Source organism: Pongo pygmaeus, chromosome 12, assembly GCF_028885625.2.
Source record: "Pongo pygmaeus isolate AG05252 chromosome 12, NHGRI_mPonPyg2-v2.0_pri, whole genome shotgun sequence".
NCBI lineage: Eukaryota > Metazoa > Chordata > Mammalia > Primates > Hominidae > Pongo > Pongo pygmaeus.
Genome location: NC_072385.2, coordinates 60,438,930 through 60,466,226, shown reverse-complemented (window position 1 = coordinate 60,466,226; position 27,297 = coordinate 60,438,930). Strand labels below are relative to the sequence as shown.

At 53.9% G+C, this 27,297-nt stretch overlaps 1 protein-coding gene across 4 annotated transcripts in view; it reads right to left on the bottom strand.

The window, feature by feature from the left end:
- Positions 1 to 26,835, bottom strand: part of RAB11FIP5 (RAB11 family interacting protein 5) — a 39,561-nt gene extending 12,726 nt beyond the window's left edge. For 2 of the 4 annotated variants that reach the window (XM_063649353.1, XM_054473655.2), the window contains exons 1-3: positions 26,203 to 26,822; positions 2,755 to 3,191; positions 1,926 to 2,625 (exon numbers count right to left, since the gene is read on the bottom strand). In XM_063649353.1, the coding sequence (XP_063505423.1) occupies positions 1,926 to 2,625; positions 2,755 to 3,191; positions 26,203 to 26,633 (1,568 nt within the window). In that variant the 5' untranslated portion in view covers positions 26,634 to 26,822. Of the gene's footprint in view, positions 1 to 1,925; positions 2,626 to 2,754; positions 3,192 to 26,202 lie in introns of all 4 variants that reach the window. The other 2 variants (XM_054473657.2, XM_054473652.2) reach the window with 2 other exon arrangements.
- Between the last annotated feature and the right edge of the window lie 462 nt (positions 26,836 to 27,297).

Sequence of the window (27,297 nt, the reverse complement as noted above, 5' to 3'; positions counted from 1 at the left end):
GATTGAGCTCAAAGGCCAGGTGTCACATCTGTCCAGTCCAGGCCATCTTACCCAAAGCACAGCCCCTCCCACCCCATCTGCATGCACGGCCACAGAGCCTGGCCCTGCAGCCGCCACCTGCAAATGGGCCCCATCTTGGGAGGGATGCTGAGTGCCCTCCATCCTGCTAAAGACAAGGCTCGGAATTCAAGTGGCAGCAGGACAGAAACCTCAGCTTCCTTACGGCCATCAGTGACCCAAATCCTCCAGATTCCAAGAGGCCATTAGGAGACATGGGGAAGCAGGAGAAAGAGGATGGAGACTGTAAGTGCCCCAGGCCAGTGACAACCCCACAGACTCACAGCCTGTGGGAGTCCAAGCTCAAAGCCTGGGCAGGACTCACCTACAAATGGCCCCAGCATTCACCCTGCCCCAGAAAAGGCCCAGAGACACCATACGGACAACCACACTGAGCCTGTGGTCTGTGCCCCTTTCAATCCAGGCCCTTAGCTCCTCCCAGCAAATGCCCTGTCCAGATCTCCTGCCACCTCCCTCTACCCTACCACCTCCAAATACCTCTGGCCGGCTGTCACAGGGCCACCAGGCTCAGCCTGGCATCTGGGAAAGGCCTGTCCCCTTCTTCCCAATCTTCCCCCTAGGCCACAGATGGCCAGCAGCTCGCCTGGGCTCTGGTGAGTAGGGGCGGGGCAGTAGGGACAGGAGCTGCCATATCAAGCAAGGGAGGCAGGGGGTGGCATGCCCCTGAAACTGATCCACCCCCCACACCCCTGTCTATGAGGGTCTAACAGGGGTTGTCAGCTGACCATGGCCCAAACCTAGAAAGGCCTGCATGTCTCTCTCCACTCCTCTCAGCAGACTTAGAGTGCCACAGGGAAACGAAAAGCCAGGACTACAAGATTCCTCTCCCCTCTGGGAAACAGGTTTAGGGTCCTTCCTCTGCCCTATCTTTTGCCCCCTTGCTACTGTGCTTGTCCTCTAAACCTGTCCAAGCAGCCATGGAGCGGGAAGGGCAGGCTTGTTGAGAGAAACAGTGGCTCTCACCACACTATGCTGCCCATGAGTGCTGGCCCCAGGCCCTTGGGAAGGTGGGACACACACTTCTGTGACCTGTGCCTGGAGCCCCTCTCTGGACCCTGCTATACAATTCTGCAGCCTCCCCTGGCTCAGAATTAGGAGGAAGCAAATGGTGGGCATCAGGGGCTCTGCCCAGGGCCTGAAATGGGGGACTCAGTATATTCAAAACAGAACAGCTGCCACCAGCACTTCCCACGGTGCCATACCTCAAGACCAAGAGACATCAGAGAGGGCCAGAGCTCCCAGGGTCTCCAAGGACAGAGATGGGTTACAGATTTCATGGGAGCTGCCCACAGCCTCTTGCCAGGGGAAGCAACTGGCAGGTGAATGAACAGGGGAAGGAGTGGTAGCCTCAGTTATTTGACTCCCATCTCCCAGAGGGAAGTGATCACAGAGACAGCTGGGGAGAAGTCCTCTAGCTCCAGAGAGGGGAAGGGAAGTCTGAGGGTGTGGTCTCCAGTCCTCATCTCTCTACCAAGGCTTCCTTACCTTGAGGTCAGAGGGCAAGAGGTGGAGGTCAGGAAGCAAAGAATTCACACAAATGGCCTTTCCTGCTTCCCTCCAGCTCAGGGGGTGGGCATGCCAACTCATGCAGCAAGGCGTAGGGCTGAGAAGTCGGACCCCTCAATCCATAGGACTCTCAGAGCACTGCGCCCTCGTAACTCACCTGCGTCCATGAGCACAGAACGAACCTTGGCTTAGGGAGACACCCCCACTAAACCATGCAAAGCCAGAGCCCCAGCAGCCTGCCTGAGGTCCATATCTGCTCCTTCCTCCCTGCCCCAGGGTCGAGGCAGCACACACCCAAGCATCCTCCCCAAGGAGCAAAGTTGGTCTTGCCAACGACTTACCTGGGTTTCTGAGTTGGGTCCTTGGCTTCTCTCAAGCCAAACCAGCTACTCTTGGCCTTTTCCTCCCCACTGGATGAGTGATGTGGGGAGGCCCCCAGGGTGGGACCCCCCTTTTCCCCCAGAGAGCTTCTGCGCCCCAACTCGCTCCGACTTAGGCCTTGGTGGTGGTGGTGGAAGAGGCCCATCCGGGGCTTGCGTTCCTCCTTCCGGGCTCCCTCCTTCTCTGCCACAGCTTCAGAGGAGGCCACTATGGGTGTGGCAACCTGGACCGGCTTGCCCTCTGGTAGCCGGGCCCCCTCCTCCTCTCCAGGGTGGCTGGCCCCAGGGGCCAGGACTTTAGCCTGAGCACTCGGCTCCTCCTGTCCAAGCACTGCCTCTGAGCTGCTGTTGCTACGACTGCCTCTGGGCCAGGTGTCATCTGTGGAACGAGGCCCCTCCTCAGAGAACCGGGAAGAGACAGCTTGCAAGGAGCCAGAGGATGGAAGCGAGCCCGAGATGGAGCTGCGGTGCCGCACAGGGCCCTGGGGCTCCTCATTGTAAATGTGGCTCCCATTGACACAGAGCGAAGAGCGGGAGGCAGCATCCAGGTGGCCCTGAAGGTCCAGAAGGGCCCGAGGAGGAGCCACTCGCATCTGGTTGGCCTCATCACTGTAGGTCCTCTTATGGGTGAACAGCTTGGGGGACTGTGCAGAGTCCCTGCCTGCAGGGGAAACACATGGAGTTAGCTCGCAGGAAGAGAGGCCCCATTTCCTGGCCCCAGGCCTTCACCACCACCCAAGGGGAGAGCCAGTGCCCCCCTCCCCAGGGCGGCGGCCCTGTGCTTGCTCACCCCCTTCAGTGGACAGCCAGCTGCTGCGGCTTGGTGAGCGGGTGAGGAGCTCGGCGCCAGGTCCCTGGTAGGCCAAGCTCCCGCTGGCTGAGGACAGGGTGCTGTCCGAACCCAGCGAGGTGTTGGACTGGGTCAGGGACGACTTGCGCAGCTTGTTGCGGAGGAAGAAGCCTTTGGCTTTGCCCATCTTGCCCAGGCTGCCCAGGTCAGGATCCTCTATGGCGCTGCTTGGGAGGATGGCAGAGGCAGATTCCAGATCATACTTCTTCTTGCCCTTCATCTTGTCCTTGATCTTGCTGAAGGGGGACCTTGGCTTGTCCTTCATGGACAGGTCAAACATACTGGCGCTCAGGTTGTTGCGCGTGAACTGGATGGTGACTTCAATCTCGCCGCGTTCCTTCTCCTTCTTGCCTGGCTTGGAGTGCAGCTTGTACCACCTGTGAGAAGAGGGGAGCAGGCAGAACTCAGTCATGGGCCCAGGGAGCCTGGCTCCTGCCCAGTACCAGGCACTACCCAGACCCCTCCTTGCTCTGAGAGCCACTGATAGCCTCTCCCTAAAGGCTCCTGCTCTGACCCATCGGCCTGGGCTTCCAGGCTTCAGATGCAGCTGAGAAACTATCCAAAACATTTCCATGATGGAGAAAACCACGTCCTGAGTGGGGAAGCTCCTCGGGTGCCACCAGGTAGGGCGGTGGTTACCACGCCATGCCCCCTCCCACCCCAGGACCTTCTCCTCGTGCTCAGAGACCTCTCCTCTGCCCCATCTCCCCTACATCTGAAACTCTGAGGCCCAGAGGGGTGAGGCTGGACCTGGGAGGGCCCTCCCATCTCCAGGCCCCAGCACAGACAGACCTACCCACATTTCTCCCTGTTGACATCATCTCCTCTGGCCAGTCCCAGCCAAAGCTCTGCTCCCAGCCACCGTGAGCCCAGGAAAGAACAGCTCACCCAGAGGCCCAGGGCCAGGAACACAGGAATGCTAGTGCATACATTCACGTATGTATACACACACACACACCTCATTCACACACTGACTAACCCCAAGCCCTGTCAGGAATACCTCTACAAGATGCAGGAACAGACAAGAATGGCAGAAAGAGACCCAGGAAAGACGAAGAGCACTCACATCTGTTGAGCATCTATGGTGCGTTATGACCAGCGTGAGGTTCTTACCTCACTCCCGCACATACCTCCCAAAAAGCATATGAGGTAAGAGGCACTACCCCATTGTACAGATCAGGAGGGTGAGGCTCAGTGGTAAAGGAACCCATCCGTGGAGACTCAGAGCCAGGCGTCCAGCCCTCCAAAGCTTAAGTTCTTCCCGGTGCACACCCACTGTGCCCAGAGAGACACAGAGGCAGCCCCCAACACACATGGCCACCGCACAGGGTGGCTGGGGCCCGCCCTACTGGGGAGAGATGTTCTTATGCAGGGGTTGGCAGTTTCTTAGAGAACTAAGAAAACTCCGATCATACAAGCAGCAGTCACACTTCTTGGTACTTAGCCTACTGAGGTAAAAACTTATGTCCACAGAAACACCCTGCACACAAATGTTTATAGCAGCTCTGTTCATGATTGCCAAAACTTGGAAGCTGCCAAGGTGTCCTCCAGTAGGTGAACAGATAAGCAAACTGTGGTACATCCAGACAATGGAATACTGCTTAATGATAAAAAGAAATAGGCTATCAAGCCATGAACAGACACGGATGGACCTTACGTATGTAAGTGAAAGAAGACAATCTGAAAAGGCTTCATGCTTGCATGACAAACTATTTGACATTCTGCAAAAGGCAAAATTATGGAGACAGTGAAAAGGTCAGTGGTTGCTGGGGGATTGAAGGGAGGACAGAGCGATGAATAGGCAGAGCACAGGGACTTTTCAGGAGAGAAAAACTATCCTACATGCTACCGTAATGGTGGACATGCATTGTTATACACCCACAGAATGCACAAAACAACAAGTGAACCCTAACATAATGTATAGACTCTAGTTAACAATGACGTATTGATATTGGCTCTCAAATACAACAAACATGCCACACTAATGCAAGATGTTAACAGAGAAAACGGTGGTAGGTGGGTGGGTGGAGTAGATGGGAACTCTCTATACTTTCCCCTCGTTTTTCTGTAAACTTAAAACTGCTCTGAAAAATAGACTTTATTAACTAAAAAAGAGAGCAGAGAACACAAAAAGGAAGAAACTATGAAAGAAATCATACAAGAATGTTTTTCTGAACTGAAGAACATGAATGCTAGAAGAGTCCTACAAGTATGCAGTGCTTGCCAACACATGCCAACAGACAGACACATGCCAACAGATACAACTATGAGGCTTAGAACACCAGTCACGAAAGGATTCGAACAGCACTGGAGTCTTCCTTAGCAACACTGGGCACCACATGAAGGAATGTCTTCACATTTCCGAGGGAAAAGCCTTCCACTAGCCTGGAATTCCAGACCCAGCCAATCGAGCATGAAGGTGGAATAAAGCCTGGTGGTAGTGGTCAAGCTGGTCACTAAAGGGCTCAAAGTCCCTTGGTGACTGCACAGCACACACACACATACAGACACACACACACACACAGCTACCCAAGCCGCAGTCAGTGATGCAGGGGCCACCTCCCACCTGAGCTCTGCCCCCAACAGTGCCAGCTCCCTGAGCTTCTGGTGGACACAGAGTGGGGCGTGGGGAGCCTTTGTATGAAAAGTCCCTATACATCCAAAGATCCAGAATTAAGTCACAGCAAAAGCTTGGTGGTAGTGGTGGTAGTATTTTGATTATTTTTTAATGTTGAAGTTTTTTTAAGAAGGCTTCCTGGGGCACCTCTGACTCTTCTACATCCCTGTAGAAGAGCCCGTCATGATGAAATCCTGGTGGGCTATGGCCCGTCCCCTCCGTGGAGACCCACTCCACGGCCTGAGCGGCCTGAGCCTAGACTTTGGTTTTCCCTCCCAAACCTGAGAGACAATCCCCTGAGAAGGCCAGGTAGGAACAGATGGTGCCACGGGCAGGGCGGGCAGAGAAAATGCCTGAGAGGGTGCCTCTCTCATAAGGCACGGGCAGGGAGTGAGGGGAGGAGAGGCTAAGTGAGACAGACAGACTGGAGGATGTATGTGAGGGTGTCTGTGGGGCAGGAGAGGAAGTTTGACAGAAAGACCAGCCAGCAGCATCAACAGCCTCACACCTCTACGTTCTCAGCCCAGTGACCACCCTGGGCCTGACCCTTTACCTATTTAGAGGCTAAGCCCTAGTCATGTTCCCTAAATCTGGGCTAGGCCCTATCTAGTACAGGAATGTCCTGGGAGGTAGGGCAAAAGAGAAGGGTATGGACTCCAGCCCCAAACTGCCCAAGCCCTGAGTAACTAGGCTCAGCAAGCACAGCCAGCCTTTGCTGGGGCAGACAGGTCAGGGGCCCTCAGCCCCAGCTACTCACACTGCATACACCACAGCGGTAATGCAATTACCTGAGGGGACCAGGGCCCTGTGGTGAGACTGCAGGGAACTAGCACTTCCTACATTGTCTATTTTTGTCCTATTTGAATGTTTTCTAAGGAGCATATATTACTGTGGTAATAGGAAAAAGAGACAAGGGAAAGCTCTTGCTCCTATCTCATCTCAGCTTCTTGAGCCACAAAATGGGCCGCGCTCCTCTGCCTCCCAGCCCTCAGAGGAAGGTGGGAGGCCAAGTTTCAGGTCCTCTGCCACAAGGACCTTTTGGGCCTCTCTCCCCTATAAGGTCACTTCCCCTTTTCCTGTTCTGCTCAGCCCTCCCCCACAGGGAATTTGGGTTTCTCCCTGGACTTGTTTTTCAAGGAAGCACAGAAGGAAAAAGAAAAAGCTTCCCTGAATATTTTTTGGGCTCTCCCATCCAGAGCACAGTGAAATGGAGAATGGCCAGGACCTACCTCTGGATCCCAGCTGCCATCATTCGTCCACCTCCCTTCCAGCCCCACCTCCCTCTGCAACCCAGTCAAAGGTAGGACTGAATGGGATACTGCCTGGCACCTTGGCCACCCTGGGCACCCCAGGGACTCAACCAGAGCAGATCTTCTCCCAGAAGTATGGCCTACATGAGCTGAGATGGCCACATCCTCCCCCTCCCTAGAGGTGCTGCTTCCCTGTGCCTGGACCAGACCTGCTGGGCACCATGGAGGTCCACTGGAGAATGGAAAACTATGAACACTGTCGAGGGGGGCTGAGGAACCCACGATGAAAACAAATGGAGGCTTTCTTTTCACAGAGCCCCACACACAGCAGAGCAAATGGGCTCTGAGCACCTCATCCCTAGAGACTGAAGCCCCCACGGGGAATGTGACAGCAGGGTCCTATGACCTAGTTCAAGTCCCACCTCCTCTGGGAAGCTCCCTCAGCTGCCACCATCCTGCCGGCCTGGCCCAGTCCCTCCTCTTTCTGACAGGCATACACACTCTGAACCAAACTCACTCTACAGCCAGATCTGGCAGCACCGTGCCCCAGGACCCCCTGGTGTTGTCATGTCCTGGGCACCCAAGGTCTCCCTTGCTGGACTGTGTTTCTTGTGGATATTGACTGAGTATCCCCTGGGGCACACAGCTCCAAAGTAAAGAAATCATGCATGCACAGTCTGGAGCTGTTACAATCCTGCAGGGCCCTCTCTCAGCTCTCATCTGGATGCGCCTGACAGCAGGGCATGGTGGTGAGTGCTGGGTCCCCCATCGACCAAGTCACCTCCCTCAGCCTCCGCTTCCTTGGCTCTCAGGTGGGGACAACCATCCTCTTGGCTGTTGGGAGGCTAAGGCACGTCAAGCCTGGTTGGCAAAACCCGCTTATCCTCTCATTCTCTCCAACGACCATGAGCTCTTAGGACTCCTGCTCTTGAATCCCTGAGGCCGATCGCTCTGCCTAGCCTTCAAGGGAACGTGCCAGATCCTTTAATAAATATTCAACCTCGGACGCGCACGGTGGCTCACGCCTGCAATCCAAGCACTTTGGGAGTCCAATGCGGGCAGATCACTTGAGGCCAGGAGTTTGAGACTGGCCTGGCCAATATGGCGAAACCCCGTCTCTACTAAAAATACAATAATTAGCTGGGTGTGGTGGCACACGCTTGTAATCCCAGCTGCTCCGGAAGCTGAGGCATGAGAATCACGTGAACCTGGGAAGCAGAGGTTGCAGTGAGCCAAGATTACACCACTGCACTCCAGCCTGGGCAACAGAGTGAGACTTTGTCTCAAAAAAAAAAAAAAATCCAACCTCAACTTCCCAAGGCTGGCTGTGCAAGAGATAGGCCCTGGTCTCCAGTTTTAGAGCTTCTGTTCCTGCTCCTTCCTCCCTACCTGACCAAGGTTTTTTCTCCCTCTCTCTGCCCTTCACCAGGCCTAGCTGACTGGGCCACTGGGCTTAGGAACTCCAAAGCCCAAGCTGAGGCCTGACCTGTCACTTTCATCCAGGGCAGAGACATGGCCAAAATCAATCAGGGTGTGACCAAGGCCCCAACATTCATCTAGACAATGGCTCACAAGACAGCTCTCATTTTCACAGCTCCACAGCTGTAGCACCCAAACCTGCTATGCATCGGTGCAGGATTTATATATAGATATAAATCCACCCAAGACGCCACCCAGACTTACTGAACTAGAAGGTCCCGGCCTGGTTATCTATATTTCTCAGTGGGTTTGGGGGTGGGGCCCCACAAGTGAGTGAATTCACCCAAAGCCCATGTGGGAACCACAAGGATGGTCCCTGACGCTTTATATCACTTTAAGGTCAGCAGCCACCTGGGCTCTCCACCTGGGCTTGTCCTTAAGGACACTCAATCGGTACCCAGGAGAAACCTGTGTCTTTCCCCTGCCCAGTAAGGCTTGCCTTCCCAAGTCCTGAGGACACGCTGCTTCTGAGAGGACTGACCCTAGAAATACTCATCCCTCCCCCAGGAGGGGGTAAGTTACCAAAGGAACACACTGGGGAGGAGCAGGCAGCATTAAGCACTTTCCAGAAATTAAGAGTGTTAAGATGAATTAGGCCTCCTAGTTCAGAAACCACTGGAGAAACAACACTCTCACCAAAACAGGAGGAAGGATAGTGATTCTGCCCCCATACAGTTCCCCTGACACCCACCTGGTGCTCAAAGTCCGGGCTGCCTGCAGCACATATATCGCCGACCAGCACATCCTTCACTGCAGGAACTAAGCTGCTCCACCTGCAAAGCACCCACCTTGACTCCATCTCTCTGTCAGGGGCACCATCTGGGGCACTTGAACTCTCCAAGGCCCAGGCAGCACATGCTCAAGACACAAGGGTTTTGATGAAGATGATGATTATCTGGGACTTGTCCCAGGTGCCTCTGCAGCCAGGACATGATGGACACAGTAAGAAAAGGCACAGTAAGAGAAAATTCCTTGCACCTGAAGAGGCACACGCAGCTACTGATGCTGCTCTTCAGAAGACACATATCAGTGCTTCTCAAACTGCAAAGTGCAAAAAAAATCACTGGATCTTGTTAAAATGTGTATTCTGATACCCAAAGTGTAGGTGGACCTGAGAGAGCTCCCAGCTACCCATGCTGCTGCTGGCCCAGAGGCCACACATGAGCAGAGGGTTGCACACGAGGGCGCTAGAGAATGGCCAGAGCTGACCCTGCTGAGGGCTCACTGTGTGCCTGGCTCTGCAGCTCTTTTACTATCCACACAACCAGCCCAAGAGACGGGAGGCCCATTTTACAGATGAGGAAACTAAGTTGTGGAGATGGTTTGTAAGTTGCCCAGGGCCACACAGCTAGTAAGTAATGGAGCTGGAACTTGAACATGAAAATGCCAGCCTCCAAGCCCATGTCCTCAACCTTTAAGGTTTAGCAACTTTTAGAAAAGCAGAATGTATATACTCCTGCCCTGGGTACCCTGAGAAGCCAGAGGCCGGAAAAGGCCTGGCTACACATCACAGACCCTGAAGACCAGACCCCCTTTCAAAAGGTTGGCACAATCCCAGAGCACAGAGCCCTGAGATGCCACTGAGGGGACCTCAGGGTTTTGTCCTGTCCTCAGCCCCTCAAAACCTTGTCCGAGAGCAGCCCAGCCTCCCCCAACAGCCATCAGGGTCCAGAATTCCTGAGAGGCTGGGACCACAAGGAAGCTCTTACAGGGCCCCCTGCTAAACTAGAACACCTCTCCCAAGCTCTCTCTGCCTGACAAAGTTCACCAGGCCCCGTGTGGACTTGGGACTTGGCCCTCAGCCTCCCCGCACCCACCACCGAAGCAGAGGACAAAGTGGATGGAAGGGGTGGAGAGGAGCAAGTCTGCTCACCTGTCACCAAGATTACAGCCCTAGTTACTCCTGCTGGTGGGGTCCCCAGGCCCTCATAACCAACTCTCCACCTAGTTCTCAGAAAATGCAGCTGGGCTACCCAATGCCATCTAGCATAACTGGGGAGGTCCTGCACTCAGGGGAGAGCCGACCTGGGGCAGCTGTCACACATACCCATGCAAGTGCCAGGGAACTCCAGTCAGAGGCAGATGGGGCGTGGGGGCTATGGGTAGCTGCAGCAGCAGGCCTGGACACATCTAACTCACCCCCAATTCTTATCAGTCTAAAATTCAGACCCAAATAACAATGCCCCTTTCTGAGCCCCCACCCATCATTTATTCCAGACTCCAAACAACCTAGAAACCAGATTTGTCTCTTTTTTTCCCTCACCCCGTACATCTAAACTTCAAACTCTGTGAACTCTACCTGCAATTATCTCTAGAACTCACTCTCACCACTGTCACCCCATAGTCCCATCCACCACCACCTCCCTGACGGACATTAGAACTCCCTGCTTACCTGATGTCCTCGTTCCACCCAGCAAAGACGTCAAGTGGGAGCTCAGCACGCCCTGCTCTCCCTCGCTCAGCACCTTTTGGGGCTTGGCTCCTCTGCATCTCTCATTCCACTCGGGCCACACTGATTCTCCTGGTGTCCCTGAACCCATCAGATGTGTTCCCACCTCAAGGCCACTATACATGCTGCTCCCTCTGCCTGAGATGCAGGCCAGATCTTCCAGCCATGGTTCACTCACTCACTCGAGTTAGGGCTCTGTTCATCCGAGCCTCCTCAGTCTTCCCCAAGTACCCCAACTGCAACCACCCCTCACCCTCTTTTTTATTTTATTTTATTTTGAGATGGGGTTTCGCTCTTGTTGCCCAGGCTGGAGTGCAATGGCTCGATCTCAGCTCACTGCAACCTCCGCCTCCCAGGTCCAAGCGATTCTCCTGCCTCAGCCTCCCGAGTAGCTGGGATTACAGGCATGTGCCACCCCACCTGGCTAATTTTGTATTTTTAGTAGAGACGGGGTTTTTCCATGTTGGTCACGCTGGTCTCAAATTCCTGACCTCAGGTGATCCACCCACCTCGGCCTCCCAAAGTGCTGAGATTACAGGCGTGAGCCACCACGCCCGGCCCCCCTAACCCTCTTTCATCATCATACTGATCACAAGCTGGCACTGGTGTGTGCGCACGCATGTGTCCCCATGTGCACATCAACATGACAAAATGCTGTACATGTTCAAGGCTTGTTAGCATCTGTCTTCCCTTTCTCAACAGTCAAGTGCATTATTATGTTCATCTCTGTACCCCCAACACTTAAGAGTGGACACTCAAATATTTGCTCAATGAGCCAACAAATTATTGTGTGACTAACGTGGGCCCCCTTCACAACTGCTCTATGGTTTTCTATTGCTACAAACACATGGGTCTTACTTGTGAGAGCTGGAGCTCCCAAAGAGCAAAGAGGGTCCCCACCCCACCTGCCAAACAGGAGCCTTTGGAGGGCAGGAGCCAGAAATGTCAGGCTTAAAGGGAGGTTTCCAAAATGAGACCTTCTTTGTGAGACACTTCCTCAGCCCCCAACTGAACTAAGAATCTCACTAACTTCCCTGGGAGAGAAGATGCCCAACCAGATGTGGGAAGCATCCAGCTTTGTGAACAGAGGAGTCACTGTTGACCCAACTCCAGCCCATCTCTTGGCCCTCAAAGGCCACTAATCTTATCCCCATTACCAACTACAATCACTCAGTTAGCACCTACTGTGTGCTGGCACGATACTAAGCACTGAACACATGGAATTACATCTTACTCAATCCTCTTAACAACCCTGTGAGGTTGATATGGGAGGCCGACTCTGGGAGTGGCTAAGAGCATGGACTTCAGCGCCAGGCTGCCTGGTTAAGCCCCAGCCCCACCACGTGCTGGCTGTGTGACCTCATATCTATGCCTGTTTCCTCACCTATCTATAAAATGGTGGTAGCAGCCTACCCTCTCCTCACAAGACAACAGGCTGAGTAACCCAACAAAAATCTGAAATCTGAAATGCTCCAAAACCTTCTGAGCACCAATATGATGCTCAAAAGAAATGGTCACTGGAGCATTTTGGATTTTTATATCAGGGATGCTCAACTGGCCAGATAATACAAATATTCCAAAGTCCAAACTCCAAAACACTTCCGTCCCAAGCATTTGGAATAAGGGATCTTCAACTTGCATGAGGATTCAATGGCCTATGCGTGGAGCACTCAGAACAGGGCCCGGCACACGGGAAACGCACACGAGCATCGGCTCTCACATTCAGCAGGTGTGAGCACTGAGGTAAGGAGACGAGCACTGAGGTAAGAAGACGTGCACTGGGTCCAGTCACAGAGTAAGCAGGAGAGCCAGAACTGGAACTCAGGCTCCCTGCCTCCAGAGCCCCCGACCTTGACCACTATACTATGCTGCCTCCCTCTGCAAGTACAACACACACTCACCCCCGCATCCAGGAACCCCCATGTCTCTGCCCAACCAAGGAATCGAAAGTGAAGTCACCCCCCTATTCCTCTAGAGCAGGGGGTATGTGTTAGATGGGAGGAAAAATCACATCTTTATTTCCCCTAATCTCTAACAAAATTTAGCATGTCTTCCCACTATGAATTTTTGCAACAGTAGTATAGAAGCAGTACCTATACGCTTGTCACCAAGAGAAATCGGATTATTTTCCTATCACATTTTAGCTGTTATGGATGTCACAAATATTTATACTCTTCACTACTTTGAATTGTAAAGTCATTAGACCTCCTGTAGATCTCATTATTTAATATAGTAATAAAGCACTTATGTTTCTTTAGTAAATGCTTTTGTTTTTTTTTTCTTTTTTTTTTTTTTGAGACAGAGTTTTGCTCTTGTTGTCCAGGCTGGAGAGCAATGGCACAGTCTCGGCTCACTGAAACCTCTGCCTCCTGAGTTCAAGCGATTCTCCTGTCTCAGCCTCCCAAGTAGCTCGGCTTACAGGCCCCCGCCGCCACGCCCAGCAATTTTTTGTAGTTTTAGTAGAGACGTGGTTTCACCATGTTGGTCAGGCTGGTCTCAAACTCCTGACCTCAGGTGATCCGCCCACCTCGGCCTCCCAAAGTGCTGGCTTTTATATTGAGAACTATACTTCAACACCATTGGTGTACTTTGCAATGCTGTATATTTAAAGACCGTATTCTGAGGAGTCCATGGCACCAAAAGGGCTGAGAAAACCTGCTTTAGAGTGGGGAGGGAGCAAACTCAGCAGAAGGCCAGGTCCTCCCCTCCCTGCCCACTGTATGGCATCCAGGCTGAGAGCTCCAAGCAGAGGATGGGCGCTGCTCCCATTTCCCACCCAGCTAAGGGAACAGGGGGCCTGGTGAAGGGCAAGAAGCTGGCCGAAGGCCCTCAGATTCCCCAGCGTCACGCCACAGTGCTCAGGCTGACCCTCAAACCCTTGCATGCTGATGAAGGTGACTTCAGAGAAACAAAAACAGCCACATGCACCTGCTAGCTGGGAGCAGGCTACTCTGGAGCTTGTTTTGATCATGCCCCCAACATCACAGTCCCCAATTTCCCTGGGCTGGTCCCCACCTGAGCCTTACCTGCTGTGGTTGCAACCCACCAGGTCTGTAGCTTCCTCCTTCTGGCTGCAGCCACTGCCCCAACCTCTTCCAAAGACAGGCCTTACCTCAGCTGGTGAACAGCTACTACCACCCTGGGGACAAGGAACCTGCAAAGCTGACTGTTGTAGGAATCAAGCCCCATCCCCAGGGCAAATGAAGTCGAGATTAACTTAGTCAAGACAATTGAGCTGCCCCAAAATACTGGGTGGAAGAGTCTTCTAAAAGGGAAAGTAGGGCACCAATGTGAAGAGGAAGAAATACTGATCCAGGCCTCCTTTGCCAGCCTCACTCCCTTCACCTAGCTTCCCTTAGAGCTAGTACAAACGGGAGACTCTGGGGCTCCAGAGGAACCCTCTAGACAGGCATGCTACTCAAAAAGCAGGTGATAGGGAGGAAAACAAAACACTGACCATAATACTCCCTGCCCTGGATTTCTACCACGGGACAGTGATGTGCCGTTTCAAGTGACACTGTATGGATGAAATCATGTGCCCACAAAAGGCCTGCAGCCTTCAATGACTGGTATCATGGACAGCACCACGGGCAGGGCATATATTTAATGTGAAAGTCATCACCAAACTGAAAAATAATGGGTTTTTTTGGTTGTGTGTGTTTTTTTTTTTTTTTTGAGACGGAGTCTCACTCTGTCATCTAGGCTGCAGTGCAGTGGTACCATCTCAGCTCACTGCAATCTCTGCCTTCCAGGTTCAAGCAATTCTTATGCCTCAGCCCCCTGGGTAGCTGGGATTAAAGGCATGTGCTACCACACCCAGCCAATTTTTGTATTTCCAGTAGAGATGGGGTTTCACCATGTTGGCCAGGCTGGTCTTGAACTCCTGACTTCAAGTGATCCGTCTGCCTCGGCTTCCCAAAGTGCTGGGATTACAGGCCTGAGCCACCATGCCCGGCCCCATGCCCAGACTGAAAAATAATGGCCAAGAATTGTCACTCCTGCCATTCCCAACAGGTTTTTTTTGGTTGTGTTTTTTGTTGTTGTTGTTTTTTGAGATGGAGTCTCGTTCTGTTGCCCAGGCTGGAGTGCATGGCGCAATCTTGGCTCACTGCAACCTATGCCAGCCTGCCATTCCTGCCCCAGTGACCAAACAGTGAGAGAGAAAGCTCATCCTTATGCTAGGCTTCCTGCTGGTATAGAAGAAATTCAGACCTGGAGAGATAATCGTCAATGGATACTAAAACCTCTGGGAGAAAGGTTGGCGGTGGGGTGGGGAAGATTTGGAATGGCTGGGGGGCTAACCACCCATCAGGGCTTCGCTGAGGGTGGGCTGCAGGCAGGTGGGCCTCCCCAGGTGAGGCAAGGCTTGGCCAGCCCCTGGGAAGGACTCTTGCCAGGGAACCTAGTGTCCAGGGGTGGAGAATCAGGGTGCAGGCCATCACGAGGAACCAATTGGCCAGGGCTATAATGTGTGACAGTCTTGAGGACAAATGGCTTGGTTCCTCACCAGGTGATAGCATGAAACGGAGGGGCGGGAACTGTCCAAAGGGGAGACATGTCATGAGGAGACATAACAGCCAGGTACCTATTTGGATCCTGACTCAACAAACCACCTATGAAGAGGCATTTTAGATATCAGGACAACTTGAATGTGGGCTGGATATTAGATGACTATTAAGGAATTGTTGATTTTGTGTGAGGATGGCATTAAGGTTATGTTTTTTCTAAAGGCACCCAAATCTGTTGGAGTGGGCTGGAGAGGCATACTGAAGCATTTAGGGTGTACTGACACTCTCCTGCTCCCACCTGGGACTGATGGTGGATTGACATTAGACTCCTGCGGAGGTCAGAGCGTGTCTTGCGCCAGGACACAGGCTTTCCCTCCTTGTCCTAAGACTAAGCCCCACTCCTGCTCTCCTCCCTCAGCCCCTGTGCTTATCAACACCCCTGTGAACACCTGTGAACTCATCAGCCCACCCGCTCACCACCGCACAGGGGCTGACAGCCCCACATGGGATCCTGACAACCAGCCTGACACCCACCACCCCTTAAAGGCACAGGGCATGAGTCGGCGAGATCCCACCCAACCAAAGGAGGCCTCAGCCAGGCCTCTGCTCCAGTGTTCCCCAAGTATTTGCCAGGAACAAGAATGGAGGTGTCTTTGAAGAGCTTATGCCTTGGTGGAGAAGACAGCCACATAGATAATGGAAGATGGTGACTGACACCACAAAAATGCACAAATGAAGGATACGGGAAGGCTCAAGGGGAGGGGTTTGATTTCGGGATGAGGGTGCAGGACGTGGCATTTATATTGGGCCCTGAACAATGGGTGGGAAAGAGGCGAGGAGGGGGTAGGGAGACATTCCAGGTGCGAGGGACAGGACATGCAGACTGCAGAAGTGCAGGCAGGAGAAGGAGACTGCCCCTAATGTCACACTAAGGAGCCATAATTGTATTCTGGGCCCTGAAATGCATGACAGGGTACAACACAAGGACAGGACTGACACTATGCTGCAGGAAGAGGGAGGGACAGCAGAGAGGTGAGGCAGGGGACCAGCAAGGGGCAGTCACAACCCAGGGTAGTTCCCATGGCCAGGCTGACCTGAGCAACTCCTAATACCTTAGCAGTTATTTCTCACCATTAATTAATAAACTGGCACTCTGGTTTATAAAAAGGCAGCAGCAGCTAAGGTAACAGTCCAGAGCAGAGGTTAAAAAAAATTTTTTTAAGCCTGAACTAGGACAGGAACAATGGGGAAGGTAGGAGAGCTGGGGGGGGGCCCTGGGAGCACCCCTTTTTCGCCCCCTGCAGCAGCACCATGGCAGAGCCACTCCACTCTGATCTCTCACTACTGTTGACAGCAGGGACAGTTATTTACCTCTTATCCCTCACCACCTGAGAAGGGGCCCGAGATGCAGAACATCTTCTAACACCTGCCGGGTAAATGACATGGAATTGGCAAGGCTCGGCTTTTGTCTCAGAAACAAGTTGGAAAAACAGTGATTTTAAGGGCATTGTGTGAGAACCCCAGTGGACTGGAAGATGGAAGACCTAGGTTCTAGTCCTGGCTCTGCCTTACTAAGTGGCTTGAAGCAGCCATTTCACCTCTGTAAAATGAGGGTGATAAAATCATGCAGTTAAAGACAAGGTAAAGTGAAACTAGAACTATTATATTCAGTTTGGTGACACAGTTGGAAAACCCTTTTCCCTAGAGCCTCCTCCACCCTGATGCCTCCTCTCCTCTCCAAGTGCCCACCCCAGCAGCCTGCCTCACACACTGGCACACAGGAGCTGTGTGGGCCTCAAGCCAACCCCTGCTGTCTCCCTGCATCCACCACCTACCCCACCTTTTGATTTGGTATCTACAGTAAAACTGCAAGCCAGACATAATTGCAGGACAGGATACAGCCTCTTATCAGGCCAGAAGATGATTCTTATCACCTCCTCTGGCACCATGCCTGGCACCAGCAACCTTTGGAGGGAGCCCAGGTCCTCATTCATGAGTTCCCCCTGCCTCTGTGGGAACAGCTCACTCAGCCCTCCTCAGACCCCAGCCAGGTCCAGCCTCCCTCCCTCCTGGGCACAAGCACTTCTAATCCTCATCCTAGTGCTGTAGGCTCCAAAGGTCTGTCACTGTCAGCTCACCCAGCACAAGGAAAAGCTGCAAAAATGGCTGGAGACAAGTCAAACCACAGAGAGCAACAGAAAAGATGTCGGGTTGATAGCACAGTGTAGGGAGAAAAGCATCAGGCTTAGACATCAGGAATCTGGCTGCCACTAAAGAGTCGTGTGACCTTGGACAGGTCATTCCACCTCCTGAGACCCCAGTTTCCATATTCGCAAAAATGGTGGTCCCCCGTCTGCCCTCAGGGAAGAATGAAATGAGGTGACACTGGGAAGGCACCCTTAAAAGTAGGCCAAACCACACAGAAAGATGTGGGTTTATTGTCTATCAAAGGCCTTTTACAGGCCATCATCAGCCCCATATAAGTGAGGTGGCCCAGGACCAAAAAGCAACAACCCTGCCCAGGAGGAAGGCGAGAACCTGCAAGACGACCTCTCTCAGGGGATCTCTGGCAGGTGGAAAAATAAAGAAATTCCACTTAACCCATCCCCCTCCCCAGTGTGCTGCTAACCCCGCATTCACCCTGAGCAGGAGACTCAGGTTGAGGAAGACAAAACCAAGTGGCGATGGTTCCCCCTGCCAAGGTCTCAATTCAGACCCCACAACAGGGGGAAACAAACCATAACTTCCCTGCCAGGCTCATGGGAAGTACAGAACTGTGTGGTGAGAACATTGCATTTGGGAAAAAGGAGGGAGGGAAGAAAATACACAACGCATTTGCCTTTAAATGCAGAAAATACCTTTGGAAGGTTACACAAGAACTGGTAATGTTGGATGTCTCTGAAGAGAGGAGCTAGGTGACTCAAGGTGAGGCAAGGGAAATTTTTTTCATTATGTGCCCTTCTGTACCTTTAGAATTTGGACCAGGTGAACTACTCAGAAGTAAATAGGGGCCAGGTGCGGTGGCTCACACCTGTAATCCCAGCACTTTGGGAGGCTGAGGTGGGCAGATCACTTGAGGTCAGGAGTTCGAGACCAGCCTGGCCAACACGGTCTCTACTAAAAACACAAAAATCAGCTGGGTGTGGTGGCACGCACCTGTAGTCCCAGCTACTCGGTAGGCTGAGGCAGGAGAATCACTTGAACCTGAGAGGCGGAGGCTGCAGTGAGCCAAGATCACACCATTGCACTTCAGCCTGGGCAACACAGCAAGACTCTGTCTCAAAAAAAAAAAAAAAAAAAAAGAACAAAAAACTAAATAGGAAGTAAAGAAAGTCCGGCTGTTTTGCTGACAGCGGCACACAGGGAACTAAGCTTGGCTCCCCTCACTCCCTCTCCTGGCCCAGTCCCACCACACTCACAGTTTCCCTGCCTCCACCAACTCACCCTGCCTCTAATCAGGTCTCACCTGTTATTCAAGGCCTCACCTCTCCCAAGAAGCCCACCCTGATCACTCCAACTGGTGAGCTCCCCCTTCTCCTGACCCCCTCATTCTCTCACACTTTTTATATGCTGCTTTGTAGAGGAATTGTCCTTGCTGCATTAGGCTTATCTCAAACATATTTTAGCCCTTCTGGAGAAAGGGCTATCCACTTTATTTCCCTGGTTTCCCCCACAGCACTGACCTAGGCACAGTGGTTACAATGGTTGTCCAGTAATTGCTTCCTGGATGTTGTGAAACAGAAGGGAAAAAATAGCAAATGACTGTATTGCTGCAGGAGGAAGAACAGGATGGCTCGGAGTGTTCCGTCACAGTAAAACCAGCAGGTGACGTCTTGGGAAGGATTACGGAGTCTGGTATGTGCTGATGCCCCCAAGCCCTGCTTGAAAGGAGCAGATCTCCCCAGGGTGGAAAGTGCCCTGGTGGAAAGTGAGGCTGACCTTCTCAGGCCTCACTCCACTCCTTTTTTTATTTTTATTTTTTGAGACGGGATCTTGCTCTGTCACCCAGGCTGGAGTGCAGTGAGGCAATCATTGCTAATTGCAGCCTTGAACTCCCGGGCTCAAGTGATCCTCCCACCTCAGCCTCCTGAGTAGCTGGGACTACTGGTGCGCACCACCATGCCCAGCTAGTTTTTTGTATTTTTGTAGAAATGGAGTCTTGCTATGTTGCCTAGGTTGCTCTTGAACTCTTGGCCTCCAGTGATCCTCCTGACTTGGCCTCCCAAAGTGCTGGGATTACAGGCATGAGCCACCACACCCAGCCCTCACTCCACTCCCGAGAGGTATCTGGTGGCAGTGACTCCCTCCCAAAGTATGAGACAATACCCCCCAGCCTCTGGGACAGACACAAGGCTAGAGCTGCAGACCAAATGTGCTTATCCCAGTAAACCAAGGACTCACCCAGGAGAAGCAGGTCATGCTTACAGAGCACCAGATTAACCCCCGAGATCCATGTCAAGGAGGAGAGAGGAAGCCTTGGCAGGCAGCAGCTGAGCACCTGGCCCTGTGCAGAGCAGGGTCATGGGAGACATGGGGGAAGACTAAGGTGGGCAGTGTGGTGTGGCGGCCAAGAGCATAGACTCAGAATCCAGACTGCCTGGGTTCACATCCTGACTTTGTGCCGTGTGCTGTGGTCAAGTCCAGTGACTCACGCCTATAATCTCAGCACTTTGGGAAGCTGAGGCAAGAGGATCACTTGAGAGTTGATGGCTGCAGTGAGCTATGATGGCACCACTGCACTCCAGCCTGAGTGATGGAGCCAGACCCTGACCCCACCCCCCTAAAAAAAGAAAGAAAAAGCAAAGTCACTTTACCTCTCCGTGCCAAGGTTTCCTCAGCTGTTAAACAGCGCCTACACCTCAAGGGCTTGCTGTGGACAAATGGAAGTCCAGTCCTTAAGACAGTGCCATCACCTAGATATGCCTTCATCAGCGATGCTGTAGACCAACAAGGCAATGAAAATGATGCACCAAAACAGGTGCCACATGCTCCAGGTGTGGGGATTCAGAGAAGGCTGGGGAGGCAGATGGGTTCCATGATGGCCGACAGGTCTCTGGTGTATGTCCCCTCCTCACAGAGGTGTGCCTTGACCACAGCCAGTGCCAGTGGCTCTGTCTGCTCTGAACATCTCCAGGGCTCCCTGTCTAGGCCCCAAAACACAGCACTTGGCTATAGGGCTTCCTCCAAATGTAGGGGGATATCCAGGCTTCCCCTCCTCTGGAATCTCTCCCCCACCAGTGGCCCACTCTTGGCCTTTCAGGCCTCCAGAACTGCCTTTGGATTGGACTGCCCTTCCAGGTCAGCAGAGAAGTCCAATGTCCCCATCTCACTAAAACCCGGCAGGCACTTCCACAGAAACTCTGGGGTGCACACAGGGCTCCAAATGCCACCTCTTCTTTACCCCAAATCCTGCAGCTCTGTGGGCTGCCCGGGTCTAATGGAAACCACACAGAGCACACCCTCCACTAAATGCTGGGTAGTGAGAGTGTGCAGCTCTCCCTCTGCAAGCCTCGGTTTCCTTGTCTGAGCTCTCTTCCAGCTCCCATGCTGGAGTCCCATGAGTAAGGGCTGTGCTCCCTTCCCCACTACCAGGTGAACCAAAGGTCAAAGTGGCCTGTGATACCCCCTCCCCACCCTGCAGCTTCTCGGAGGTGCTGGCTGCCCCTGGGAGCCCCGTTTTGGGAGGCCCCACTTACTGCTCCTGAGAGGCCGGGGCCCAGCTCCACACAGAGGCCTCATGTGGCCAGCCAAGCCCCTCTCCTATCTGGCCACCATTGTTCCCAAGGTAGAAATAACCTCAGGCCAGCTCAGTAAGGGCACAGTGATCAGACTCTTCCCCGAAGGGACTGCCAGGTGCACAGCAGACTCACATGTGGACTCATTTTTATTACTTGGCCATGGGGAAGAACAAAACTGCTTCATGGCTACACTATTTTGCAAAGGAAAAAAAAAGAGGACTGCTTCCCCTGGAGCAGAGCAACAACATCTCCTGTTCTTGTGTTCATCATCTGTCCCTGTGCAGGGTTAGAAGGGCAGGAGAACATCTGGACAAGGCCAGGCCAGTGGTTTAGACAAGAGCATCACAGCACTGAGGTGGCAGCAGTGACAAGTGGGGCGGGCAGCTCCCAGCAGAGAAGGACAGCCCTCAAGGTCACTGGGATGTGGCTCTGCTGAGCTGTGCCTTGCAGCCGGCTGCCTACAAGGAGAGGCAGGCGGGGCAGAGATGGGGCTGACCACAGGCCCCTTGAAACTCCCTGGTCCCAGCCAGGGCTCAGGGCCAGGGGCTGATGGGGAGGGCAGGGGAAGCTGCCGGGCCAGAGAGGAGGAGCTGCCCAGCCTGACTGAGGAGTCACACTTCCTACCCCACCCCACACCCCAGACGCTGCTGCTCAAGCAACCCCAAATAAAAACCACCCCATAACTAAGGGCAGTGGAGCCTCTGCATACCAAAGACTGGCTTCTGAGTGCAGCCACACCCTTCCTCTGCAGCCAGAGCAGACCTCCCCAGCAGTGCCACAGGCCTCCCATGCCAGCTCTGGGGCCAGAGCAGGAGCCAAGGCCAGGGGCTCAAGTGACCACGGCTGTTTCCTGAGGAGGAGAGTCACACCCAGAAGCCAACAGAGAGAAGGCTGTGGGGTCACGCACCATCTGCCCGCAACTGTCTGCCCAGGCTGTCTGTGGGCTACGGGATAGATGGAAGCCCTCAAAGACCATCCCAGCCTTAGGCCAATGGGATGCATGTCCCCTCAGGTGCCTCCCAGTGCCCCCAAACCCACCCACCTAAGGAGGTCTCAGAACACCATGACTAGCCAGGCAGAAGGCTCTCATCTCAGACCTACATCCTTCACGGCCTTAGGTCTCCGAGCTCCCTTGCCAAGTGGCACAGTCTAAGCAGGAGCTGAATGGAGCCTCTTGCAGGCCACGATTCATGGTCACAACAGTTTTAGTCTTTGTGATGAAAAAAGACAAACTGATCCCAACCCAAGCTGAACCCACAGCCTTTGCTTTCCCAAGAGGCCAGCTTCTAACCATTGATCCAGCAGGCCCAGGATGATGATCCTGTCCGCCACACTCCAGGCCTTACCGCAGGGACCATTTCACCCTTATCAGGATGAGGGAGAAGGTGGACAGGGGCTCCATATAACTCAGTTGTACTCTCTCCTCCTCTCCTAAAACACACAAAGACCAGCATTCCAGGGGGCAAAGACCAGGTCTCCCCAACCAAAATGGCCTTGTGGCAGATGCCCTGTCTTCTTACTCCAAAATCTTTGCTGCTGCTTCCTTCCTTCCCTCTTCTGATATATCCAGGTCCACTCCCTGGGGGTGTGACCCACACCAATCGCATAAAGGCCAAAAAGGTCCAAATGACCCATCTGACCCCAAAGGGAATAAGGAGAACTAACTAACCACCACATCCCATCCCTGTCTTGGGAGTCAGGGAGGCAAACGCAGGACACCCACTGGGGAGTGCTAAGAAGGACGTTGGGCCGGGCGTGGTGGCTCATGCCTGTAATCCCAGCACTTTGGGAGGCCAAGACAGGTGGATCACCTGAGGTCGGGAGTTTGAGACCAGCCTGGCCAACATGGCGAAACCCGGTCTCTACTAAAAATACAAAAATTAGCTGGGTGTGGTGGCACATGCCTGTAATCCCAGCTACTCGGAGGACTGAGGCAGGAGAATCGCTTGAACCTGGGAGGGAGAGATTGCAAGTGAGCCGAGATTCCGCCACTGCACTCCAACTTGGGCAACAGAGTGAGACACTGTCTCAAAAAAAAAAAAAAAAAAAAAGGATGTTGAAGGTAAAAACCAGAAAATAAATCGCAGAGAAGCATCCAGGATTTCCAGACCCACAGGAACATGACAATCCATGGACAGTTCTACTGAAGGTGGGGAGATCATTAGTTTCCTTGTGTACCACCATTACATTTTGTTTCGAGAATATCCTCTTCAATTATTTGGAAGCCTCTGGTGAAATTCCTCATTTCAAAGACTGTCCCACTGACACAAGACCTTCGTAGGCTGCTGAAGCACCTACAACCCCAGCCACCACCATCACACAAAATGGGGCCCCAGAGTCACCACCACGCTAATATTTTGAGAGCTTCTATGTATCCAGAACTACATTAAGGCTTTTACAGATGGTGCCTTATTTAATCTGTACAACTCTATGATTATTATCATGACCTTTTTAGAAGTGAGGAAGTGGGATAAGTAACCTGTCTGCTAGTAAGTCACAGAACTGGGAGTGAAATCCCAGTCTCCAGGTTTTTAAGCCCTGGGCTATCCTTCCTTCCCAACAGGACAGGGGCAGCTCCAGGCAGGGCTGCCAGGGAGGAGAGCTGCAGAGCTGTGGGCTTATCTGAGCCTGGTTTCAGGACTGCAGAGGCCTCTCAAGCCCAGCCCTAGTTCTTGGGCCTCTTGCAGAAAATAGAATACAGAGAGCTGCAAAGGGCCAGCTCATTTTGTTGGGAACTCTCGTACTCTTCTGTGTACTCCGTCACCCATGGTCCTGAGGCTTTCCTAGGCTCTAAGTTCTAGACTGTCTCCCCCATCCCATAAAAAGCTCTTCCAGACATTGTTACTAAAACCTCCCTTCACCATCACTGCTCTGCACTGACCACCTACCATGTACAGGGACTGTACTAGGTGCTTAAGTTGCATTTTCATTTCATCCCTCACATTGACCCTATGAAGGTATAAATTATCTCCATTTTACAGATGTGAAAACTGAGGCACCAAGAGTTTACATGACTTGCCATAGGTGGCAGTTTTGGGACTGGGATCTGTCCAGTGCCACTCTGTAGCCCCTTCCTAACCATAAGGGTACCCGTCCCCAGTCAGGTCCTCTCTTGGCAAAGGGCCACCACCTGCCCTACCTGAGACTACCACAGCCAACTCCCGGAGTTAAAGAACAGATACTTTTCTTTTCCATCATTATCCAAAGCTGAGGAGGGTACACCCTGGTCTTCTCTGCCTTGCCCTCTCCCTACCAGGCAGCGTTCAGACTCAGTCTTGGTAGCCCACACCAGGGTGCTCCAGGAAATACCACCAGGAATGACCACTACAGCCAGAGGTGGGGACCACAGCGGGGGTGACAGCCCTCCTCCTCTGTCAGTGGGCATGCTGTTAGGTCCAGTAAACTAGAGCACCAGGCCAACTTCACAGACTTTCCTCTGCCCACCCTAAGTGACCCTCCCCACTCCTGTTCCCTCCCGGTTCTATAAATAAACCAGGTTGTTGCATCAGAGAAAACAGCCAGGTCGGTGTGGAAAGATCCTGGTGGAAAAGATGATTTCTATAGAGTAAATTAAGGCTCCCATTCAGATCAAGGGATGGTAAGTCAAACTCTCCAAGACAGGCTGTTCTTGGCTGAAAATGGGTCCACCTGGACCTACAAGCTTGGCCAGCTCAGCTAAGGAAGATCCAGAGGCCAAGAGGAAAGAAAGGGCAGGAACTGGAAAAAACAATCAAAGAAGCTGCTCCCTGCAGGCCTGGATCCTTTTTTTGGTCTGCCTCCTCCTGTTCCCCCAGCACCCCCTGAACAGATATGTGTCATCTAACAGTCTGGTCAGAGTAGCTGATTGGTGGAGGGTGAAGGACTGGGGGAAGGGGTGGAATGATTTGGGGGATAGGCACCTCTTCTGAAAAAGAATGGGCTAAGAGATCCAGGAGACAGCTTTTCGCCCCACATACCCACCCCCTTGGGCTCCAGGAACCAAGAAGGAGGGAGAGGACAGAAAGGAGGAAAAAAACAAAACAAGGTCCAAGCTATATACCACATGATCCCACACCCTGCCACCAAACAGCAAGTCATGAAGGAAGGAGGGGAGCAGGCCAGGGGATGGGGAGATGAAGTCAGGTCACAGCCAAGCCTGGAACCTGCCCTGCACTAACGCCCCCCCCATCCCAGGCCACAGAGAGCCAGCCAGGAAGGTCATTCCACACCCATGTTTCAGAAAACATTCAAGGTCAGATCCTTTTTACCTAAATCCTGCTTTCATTTGGGTTTGCACCAGGCTCATCCCCCTCCTCCAGCAAGCCTTCCTGGATTTATTCACTCAGTGGATGCCATTCCACTGGCGCAAACCTTTCCGGCACCTCTCCTGACCTAAGGCACAGTCCTGCCCCAATCCCCTTACCCTCCTACCCAGATCACTCCCAAGTTAACCACTTGAGTGATCCACAGCAGGCTGTCAGCCCCGGGGACTGGCTTCCAGCTCCTGCCCAAGCCCAAAACAGGAAATGGGGCTCCAAGGCTGAAGCCTTGATCTTAACACAGGCAAGGTTAAATGCTGCCAAAATAAATGATTTAAAAAAACCCTAGCCCATTGAGGTGGAAGTGACCGGGAGATAATCTCCTGCTGTGCATTAACCATGCCGCTGCCTCTACCTCAGGCAGGGCAGGGCAGGCAGGCAGGCCACTGGAAGGCTGACTCAAGTGTTTCCTTCCTTTACTTAGGAGCTCCTCCTGTCCTCAGACCAGGGACACAGGACACAGAGGGACAGGATGGGGGTAGGGGGGGTGACATCTCTAGATAGTGGAGGGCATCTTGAGAGCAAGAGGCAGATGCCCCCTGCAGCCAGCTTCTATGTTTAGCGGGGTAATCAATATTCAACCTTGCCCTGGAGGAAGACACCTGGCCTTCCTTCCCCCATAGGGCAAGGCTGCGCCTCTCCACTCCCCTGCCGGACAGGCGCCCGCAGTTCCCCTCCCCTTTGAGGAAAGGGAGGCAGGCCCGGAGGTTCTAAGAACGGCCCCAAGATTTCCCTTCTTGAGGTTTCCATAGCCCCAAAGCCTCTGAATCTCATTCCTAACTTTACTTGACAATCTACTCCTAACGTTCGCCACCACTTAAACCTCTCCCAGGCCTCCCAGGGACCACCAGCGGCTGAGCCCCACACAGCGCACGTTTGGGAAGCTTGAAGGCGACCCCGAAATGCGAAGAACCAACGTGTCTGTCGGTTTACGCCCTTGAGCACGAGGCAAGGGCTCACTGGCCCGGCTGAAGTTCGGGGTCCTGATCCCCCACCAGCCCCGCCCGGTTAGGCCTTTAGCCGTTTGTGCCCCCGCGCCCCCTACTCACTGCGTGTGCTGGGCGCGGCCTGCGCCGAAGACCTCGTCCAGCGCCACCGTAGCCTGGCCCAGGAACTTGTCGACGCCGATGAGCGAGCGGTGCATGGTGGTGAGCACCAGCTCGCAGGCGGCGGCGGAGCTCGCGGCCCAGGGCGCCGGGCCCGCGTCGGCCTCCTGCGCCCGCAGCAGGCCATCCAGGGCCCCCGGCGGCAGCTCGAAGGAGCACTCCTCACGCCACTCGGGGCAGCCGTGCGTCTTCTCCACCACCGACGTACTGTACTTCTCGCGGCCCACCTGGATCACCGTGTACGCGTCGCTGGTGCTGCCCGCGCCCGAGCTCTTGCCCCGCAGCCCGCGGGCCCGCAGCACCGTCACCTGGACGTGCGTGGGCAGCCAGCGGGAAGGCCCCGCCGCCGGCTCCGCGCCCCGCACCAGGGCCATGGCGGGGAAGCGGGGGGCGAGGTCTGGCCGAGCCGCTGCAGACCCCAGGACTTGGTGACAAACTCGGCCGCGGCAGAAGGCGGTCAGGAACCGACTCCGAGCGCCGCCGCAGCTGCGGGCTGGGCTGGGCCGGGCCGACCGGCCACCGCCTCCCCGCCCCACCGGGCCGCTGGCCGCGGGCCGCGCCGCGACGTCAGCGCCCCGCCCCCTGCCCCGCCCCGCGCCCGCCGCCCCGACCCGCGTGGCGGTGCGACAGGGATGCGGGGACGCAGCTCGCGCCCCGGCAGCCGCAGACCCGCCCAGAGCGGGAAGGGGCGGCGCGCGGCCTCTGCAGAGGGTGGGCGGAGTTCCCGCGGTGGCCCCGCCCCTGGCTGGGGGCGCCCGAAGCAACCCGGCCTCGCTTGTGGGGAGCCCTACACCCGCGGCCAGGTACGAAAAACCCGCTCTGCGCCTCCAGGCCAATCCCACGTCTTCCTTCTAAAAGTCCCTGCTCCGGAAAGCCCTCGCCGTAAAAGGGTCCCAGCCCGCAGTTCCTGGGATGGCCAGCCTCTTGGCGCGGACTTGGGGTGATGGGGACCCCCGCCGCTCCCCTGACCCCGGGCCGCGCTCTCCCTCCTCCAGTCCGCCCCTGCCGAGGAAAATGCCGGAGTGAAACTGGAGCGAT